The 7928-nt window shown below is 42.7% G+C and overlaps 1 protein-coding gene across 1 annotated transcript; it reads left to right on the forward strand.

The window, feature by feature from the left end:
- Positions 1-356: 356 nt before the first annotated feature.
- Positions 357-7874, forward strand: LOC122867133 (nucleoside diphosphate kinase B-like). Its single transcript, XM_044177482.1, has 5 exons — positions 357-513; positions 3905-4037; positions 6809-6910; positions 7211-7323; positions 7444-7874. The coding sequence occupies exons 1-5, from the start codon at positions 428-430 to the stop codon at positions 7556-7558; spliced, it is 549 nt and encodes a 182-aa protein (XP_044033417.1). The 5' UTR covers positions 357-427; the 3' UTR covers positions 7559-7874.
- Positions 7875-7928: the final 54 nt, after the last annotated feature.

The following is a 7928-nucleotide window of genomic DNA, read 5'->3' on the forward strand; positions in this document are numbered from 1 at the left end:
AAATCCGGTAGTAATAAGTACGCGCATGTGCAGAACGGATCGGGCATTGACAAGTGTCAGGGTTTTTTTTAATAAATTCAGTAAATTCCCTATTACATAATAGTGAACTATTAATTTCCAATGATTAAAAACAATTTGTTATCTTGAAAGATTTTGTTTTAGTATTTTGAACAGGCACATTTGCACATTTGTAACCTTCTTTTGACTTACAGGACCTATTTTGCTGTCGTGTCTACATCGTAATCGTGCATTTGCGAAACTCTCGCGGGATTTGTACGTGTTGCTTCTTCACTGTGCGCGTTCCTAAACCTAACCAAGTTGTTTTGTTGCCTAAACCTAAATCTGCGCACGTGCAGAACGGATCGGGCACCGACACTTTTGGCTCCAGTGTCTTGCCGTCGCACCAGTCTCCGCCCTCACGGATAAAATGCGGCTGCGCACAGCCCATAGGTCTTCTCCCACGTCAACCGGAGCAACTGCTGCCGACCACTCACCCGGAGTTTCATTGTCAAGGTAATGTGAGCATAGGATTCCTGTTTTACTTGGAAAAGTAACATTTTTAATAATGTAGAAAAGCTAGCGTTCGTTAGTTTTTTTTTAGAAGTTGGTTTTTCTTGCAAGTGTAGTGTAATTTGTTTAGCATATTTAGACTTCTGGGAAATACACCAATTTCAGGAGTACGTTAATAACTGAAGCTATGGGCCATAGTATCGTTTTGGTGGGATCCTGGCGCAGTGAGGCGTTTTCCGCGCCGCTGCCCCGACATGTTGCATTTAAAGTGATTTTTCCGCATCAGTGCGAACAAAAGACCACGTGGCTGTCTGAGAAGGCCCGGGCCTGTTAGGCCATCTCCTGTGAGAACTGGGCGTTTCACGCGAATTAACCGTTCCGGCATGCAGGCAGTTTCCAATAATCTGGTGCTGCCTCAGGAGGCTGAAAGTCAAGGAGGTGACTGTGACAAGGTTGAAGACCGGCCGTCAAGTGCAGCCGGCAGACCAAACGTCACTGACGTCAGTGAGCAGTGCTAAAGTCCGTTTGCGTTCTCCTGTACTTTCCGCACGTGCCGTCAAACGTCTTTTAGAGAGTTGCGTTAATAAAGCTGCTGCGTGTTTGCTCATCAGCTGTACACACCTGACAGAAGGACTTCTGAGCTTACATGCTATGCTAATGTAGCTGTGCCTCAATTTTAACTATAGCGACCAATTTAACAAATAAATTTAAATAAACGTCAACTTTCACAACTGGCCTTCACCTCAGTATTATGACTGTTCCACAGTAGTGAACGTTACTCTTAACGTATTCCGTCACTCCCAAACTTAATGCTAGTGATACATGTTGCTATTGATTGTGTTTGCGATTTATTTGTTTTTGTTTTAAATGTGAAGGTAATCTCTGAGCCTAGTCATATTCAGGCTGTCCTCCTGTATGCACTAGTGTGCTCCATTTTGCAGTCTTTAGGGCCGATGGTGCCCCTGTTCGTGGGAGGTTTAAGGATTATTTCCATGTTAAACTGTAGCTCTTTATTTTTGTATTGGCCTGGAAAGGCTTTTTGATTCCTGTGTGGGAATTACTTTAGGTAATGCTGCTCACATGAGGCGCTGGCTTTGGGAGTCAGCGATTATGTACTTGAGCTCTTGGCCTTCAGTGATGCATTGTGGTCCAACGTTTAAAAAGGTTGTAATGGGTTTAAAGTGACAGGCTCCAACTTGTGCTTTTTGCATAAATTAAATAAATGTAGGGCTGCAATTAACAAATGTAATTTTCAAATGTGGTGGTTTTTAGAATTCACTTTCCTGACGCTAATGTTAAAATATTTCCTATAGTTTCCTGGGAAGAACAAGGTCATTTGGTTCTAATTATAGAGGAAATAAGAGCATGAAGTCTTTCCTTAATTGTTGGAAACTTTATTCTTGTGTTGAATTGCATGCTTGCCTGTGGCCAAATTTAATATTTTTGCAATCTCAGCTGACCTGCTTTGCACTGACTAAAGTAGGGCTGCAACTGTCGATGATTTTCAGAATCAGATACTTTATTGATCCCTGAGGGGAAACTCAGTTGTTACAGCGGCTCACTTTCACGTCAGTGCACACAGGGATAGAAGGACTAAGCAAAAAATATATAATCCTTTTTTCTGACCTGTATTATAGTGTAAGACGACAAGACGGAGCTACAGCAACAGGCAGCATGCACGTTGGCGCATGCGCACAAATTATGGTCTTGATTTGATCATTTAGTCTATAAAATGTTAGAAAACTGTGACAAATGCATTTCCCAGAGCTCAAGTAGATGTCTTCAAATTGCTTTCTTTGCCTGAAACCCAAAGATATTCCGTTAACCGTCATGACAAGGAACAGCAAATCCTCACATTTGAGCTGAGGGTTTGGCTTTTTAATTTCTTAGACTGAAGGATTATCAATAGTGTAGTTTGTCAGTTGACTAACTCACTCATTGTTTCAGCTGTAGACTAGACTTTCTACATTACACCAGCAATTGATTAGAAATATTAATTGGAAGTGTACCGCTTGAGCACTCTATATTTTACCTAGAATTGGTACAGAATTACATAGTTCCTTTTTGAGGGGAAACTTCGTAGTAAATTGGTAGTAAATAGTGTTACCTTGGATTAAATTTTTCATAGTTTAGTCTATGAAATTGATATTTGCAGGTTCATTTTCATAAGGTGTGAATAGCAGTGGAAAATGTTCTAGGTAGGGCTGTGCCACATCAGTCAATTTCAGCAAACATCCCAGTATGATTGAATGCTAAAAAGTGAATGTATCAAGAAGGAATTATTACTTTGCAGTTAAATATTTAACAATTATTTTATTCCAACATAAAATAAAGCAGTAAGTAAGGCCTTGACAAACATCAGGACATCTTATTTTGGTCGCCCACACAGGCAAATTCAGTATAATAAAGCATGTAATAGAAAATGTTTATTTCTGGAGATGGACCTTGTTTTGTTGGGAAACCAATACGAAGGTAGAGATAAGTAAACATGAAGTGCAGTTTGTGGCGTCAAGCTGCGACTCAGACACTTGAATGGACACATGCAGGGAGTCAGGTGCTGTGAGGTGTAGAGAGTCAACTCTGGCAAACGTCTGCTTCAAAACTCTCACAAGTGAAATTGAATTATAATCAAAAACAAATTGTGGGGTCCCTGATAACAATATAAAACAGTTAACAGAAGGAAGTACCCAAAATAATAACATAAACAACCTTGTAAATATCAATTCTCAAACATGGAATAATTTGAGATTTGTTTTAAAATGTCAACTATGCACATCGCACAGAAACACACACTGGGGCTGAACATGAACACCACCAGTCAGAGTTTGACTACATCTGCTTGATACCTGCTTATTCATCGTCCATATGGGAGTGTGGCGCTCAGCCTCTCCAGAAGCGCTGTAGCGATGGTGTTGGTAATGAACTTGATAAAGTGCTGTTGGATGGTACTGTTGGCGTCCTATCACGCAACCCTTTTCTGGAAGAACACAAAGCATGGCTAATTGAACAAAGCGACGGCAGGTCGTTGACCTTGTCAATGGTAGCAGCTGTTGTGCAGTCAAATTTTTATTAAGTAAATAATTAGATGAAACTGACAGTTGAGTCTCTGTCCAGTGCACCATAGAAGCAGTGTGAGGATAAAGGTCTTTACTCTGTGTGGGTGGGGCTGGCAGTCAAAGTCACAGTAGTCCAGTTTAGGTGATCAGTCAAATCACACCCGAGTCGCGTGTTGTCAATGTTCTCTCTGCAATGGGGTCGGGGCCCTCGGCAGCCGGCCCTATCGTCGTCTGTGCCAAATGCAAGCAAGAGGCGTGAGTGACTCTCTAGCTTTGTTCCTCCTGCAGATTGCACTTGGTTATTTTCCCTAAATCCCCCCCCATCTGCTTTGTTTCAGAATCATGGCTGAGCTGGAAGAGCGCACCTTCCTTGCCATCAAGCCCGATGGCGTGCAGAGGGGCATCATTGGAGAGATCATCAAGAGGTTTGAGATGAAAGGCTTCAAACTCGTGGGCATGAAGATGCTCCATGTAAGTAAACGATGAGTTTTATCTATAATGCACTGCTTATGTTTTACCTTGAAGGCAAAGGGTTTGAAATGAGCTGCTTTCATAATAGTCAGTGATGTTATTTTTAACCGTCTACAGTATATGCACATGATCTTGTGAGTGTGCAGAGTGACAGTTAAGACCTCCGGTGAGCTGATTATCCTTCCTGTCTATTCCTGACTGTAGAACAAGCGATTAGAGCTCTCCTGATCCTCTAACATCTGATCTGTTAGAGTGGGATGCTGCATAACTTCACCATGAAGGCTGGTTGATTTATAAACCTGCATTATGTAAAAAAAAAAAATAACACCACTTCTGGGTCTGAATGCAAAAAATGTCCCATTCCAGATAACTGAGGTGAAGTAGATTAACCCTAACTGGTCCCATTTAAATCGCAGTGTTTAGTGGCACAGTGTGAAGTGAAATCTAAATGGTAGCCAATAATCTGAATCAGCAGTACAAAAAGGCCTGTCCACAGAAAGCTGGACTGACTATTGCATGTTGTTTTTATGTATTTTCAGTCATCTTGCTGAAATGTCAAATGCAAATGCCCATCGAAAATTACCAGAGCCCAAAATGCCCCTACATCAGAACAGAATCAAAGTCTCGTTTTTTGAAAGAACTTTAATTGACTTGCGCAGTGAATTTCAGATTTGACTTAATTCACTAGTGTTGCAGATATTTCAGCAGTAGTTGGATGTTTGGCTTTTTTTTTCTTCCCCTGCAGCATCAAACCAGTCAGATCGGTTGGTTGAGATCTGTTTTTAAGAGATTTCTGGTTATTCTAGGTGGGTCTTAACATTAAAGTGGGGTGTCACACTGTGAGGTTATCAAACACATCATGATGGGCGCATCGCTGTAGTCAGTAAAGGCCTGAAAGCTCTGTCATGACTCTGCGCTCTAGGACACGGGTTATGAATTTAATTGTGCATGAAGCACTCAACTCTCTGATAGAGGCAGGGATGCACCCACTGACTTTTTCTCTCTAGATTCAGACACCCCTCAGGGTAGCTGCTGTTAGTGTACTGATCTAAATTAAATGTGTGGACAGACTTCACTGGGATCAGTAAGTTTATCTCTGGTAACATGGGGCTATGATTTGCTTTTAAAAACTGAGTTGGCAGGTGACTAAATTAATTTAACTGACAGAAACACAGATTTTTATGACGAGAAGCGCAGAAGTTTCCCTTTAAATACAGATTTTTCCACAAGTGGATTTCCACTCAGTCTTGCTGGTATATGTAGCCCATCAAGGCATTAAATTACTCAGAGTGCTATATTGACCGAGAAAGCAGTTCTCAGCGGCCTGCAGCGCCTGCGTGTACCAGGATGCATTGCGCGTGAGCTTCTCACACCCAGCGGTGTTCTGTATAACAAGCTAACAGAGTCCAGCTGCGCATCTCCCGTTAATGTCCCTACAATAACCGAAGTTACCCAACGTTGCCAAGCAAATGAATTCCTGCAGTTTGATCATTCATTCACAAATGACCTGCTGTTTGCAGCCGACACTGGCTTGTATTCTAATTCTCCTTGACCTCAGCTCAGCCTGGACCATGATGTCGTAATCAACCGTCTGAAGACCTATGTTGGCATCAGTAGTGTGGCTTTGGATTGGTTAATTTCCTCTGTCGAACAGGTCCTTCTCTGTAGTACTTGGAGATGCTGCCTCATCTCGTGCTCCTCTATTTTGTGGGGTCCCCCAACTATCTATTTTGGGTACTCATGTTTACCATATACATGCTACCCCTGGGGCAAATCATGCGTAGTCATGACATTTCCATTGCTACGCAGATGACACCCAATTGTATGTCCCGATAAAGCCTGGTACCACAGATGCATCCTGTATTATGTCCTGCCTCGCTGAGATAACAAATTGGATGTCTAAAAATCTTCTGCAATTGAACGACTCCAAATCAGAGGTAATTATAACTACCCCCTGTGGCCCCAGTACTAGCAGCATTAATAATCTCTGCTCTAGTCTGGGTGCCTTTTTATCTGTTAGAAAAGAGGCCCTCAACCTAGGTGGTGGTTTTTGATTCTGTATTGTCCTTTTGATGCTCAGGCGACTGAAGTGGTGCAGTCCTGCTTTGCACAACTGAGACTGCTAATCAAGATCAGGCCTCTGCAGACTTAGAAAAGGTCATCTGTGCGTTTCTCTCTTCTAGACTTTTTAGAATCTGTTTTACTTGCGGATGGGTGGATGGATAGTCAGTCAGTCAGGGAGTTAGCAAATCATATATAGGCTGGAACCTATGAGCCTGCTCGCTGCTTGAGATCCGCTGGCAAGGCCTACTTCCAAAATCTTGGCTTGTCACTAAAGGTGACCGGGCTTTTGCTGTGGAAATCCTGCCTAGAGATCTCAGGCAGGCAAACACAGTATCCTCTTTTCTTTTTCTTTTTTTTTAATTTATTTATAAATCTCTTGTAAGGACTCCCTTATTGTATGCATTTTTCTTAATCTGATCTGTTTGTTGCAATTTCTTTAAATTATAGTGTTCTTGATCTTAGTTGCTTTTGTTTTGGTTGGCATAGAGGGCTCATGACTTGAACATGATTTGTACACTTCAAAAAAAACCTGCCATGGCATTGTTGCTGTTTAGTGAAATTACAGCAAATCCAGCTATTCTCATTAGTGACAAGCATTCATGACAAACAACTGGACAGTATGCTGCAGTGATTGGACACACTCATTGGAATGAAGATTTGTAAGTGTGTCAAAACTGATGTCTGCCTACATTGTCTCCCTGCTGCAGGCCTCTGAGGACCTGCTGATGCAGCACTACATCGACCTAAAGGACCGACCGTTCTTTCCTACCCTCATCAACTACATGAGCTCTGGTCCAGTGGTTGCCATGGTAAGAGACAATACATGTGGCTCGAGAGGTTTGCTTTGGGGGGGGGGGGTCTGTAACTTTGGAGTTCTTAGAGGGGGAACCCCGTCCTCCGGTGTTAACTGGACGGTGTGGTGTGCCTGTTTAAACTAGACAAGCTTTAACCCTGGAGATGCGTTCTGGAACCTAAAACCTGCTCTGCTGCCTGGCCGCTGTGGAAAATAACACCCGCAGTCGTCAGCTGTTACAGAAATGTGTTAATTCTGATTACTGGGGAAGTGCTAACTTCGTCTCCCATCACCCCTCTGTTCTCATGTATTCCAGGTGTGGGAAGGCAAGGGTGTGGTGAAGACAGGCAGGGTGATGCTGGGTGAGACCAACCCCGCCGAGTCAAAGCCCGGAACCATCAGAGGAGACTTCTGCATCGACGTTAGCAAGTGAGTGCTGTTTGCATACAGCGGTCAGTGAGCGTAACTTAAGGGGATATTCAAGTTTGTTTTTGGACTGAATTGATTCTCTTTTATATTAAATGTATTTATTTTTGTTTCTTTCCACAGGAACATAATCCATGGCAGTGACTCAGTGGAGAGTGCCAACAAGGAGATTTCCCTGTGGTTCAAACAACAAGAGCTGGTCAGCTACACTAGCTGTGCCTTCAGCTGGCTCTACTAAACCACTCTGGGTCCTGCAGCAGTCCTCGCACTGGTTGGAGACCAGTGAAACCTTTGCCTCCGATTTCCTGTTTTTTGTCTGTAGTGTAGAGGGCAGAAGAACTGTCCCACAGTCCTCACATCCACTCCTGCCCTCTACTCATCATACTGTACTTAGATCTGATCTAAGGTCTAGTCGGGAGTCATTCCAGCTCCATTCCTTTCTTTTTTAGACGCATTCCATTCATCCCTGGAGTATACGGTTAATGACTTGAAACAATCTTTGACTGTCAGTTTTGTTAAAAGGTGATCTGCTTTCCAATAAAACGCACACAATACCAACTGTCTTTTTATTCACTAGTGCTGTGTGTGTGTGTGTGTGTGCGTGCATA

This window comes from Siniperca chuatsi, linkage group LG20 (assembly GCF_020085105.1).
Source record: "Siniperca chuatsi isolate FFG_IHB_CAS linkage group LG20, ASM2008510v1, whole genome shotgun sequence".
NCBI lineage: Eukaryota > Metazoa > Chordata > Actinopteri > Centrarchiformes > Sinipercidae > Siniperca > Siniperca chuatsi.

Excerpts from the sequence above, each read along its gene's own strand:
- LOC122867133 (XM_044177482.1), top strand. The coding sequence starts at position 428 with ATGCGGCTGCGCACAGCCCATAGGTCTTCTCCCACGTCAACCGGAGCA. Across the intron at positions 6,911-7,210 it reads CTGGTCCAGTGGTTGCCATG|GTGTGGGAAGGCAAGGGTGT; the intron begins GTAAGAGACAAT and ends CATGTATTCCAG. Across the intron at positions 7,324-7,443 it reads TTCTGCATCGACGTTAGCAA|GAACATAATCCATGGCAGTG; the intron begins GTGAGTGCTGTT and ends TTCTTTCCACAG.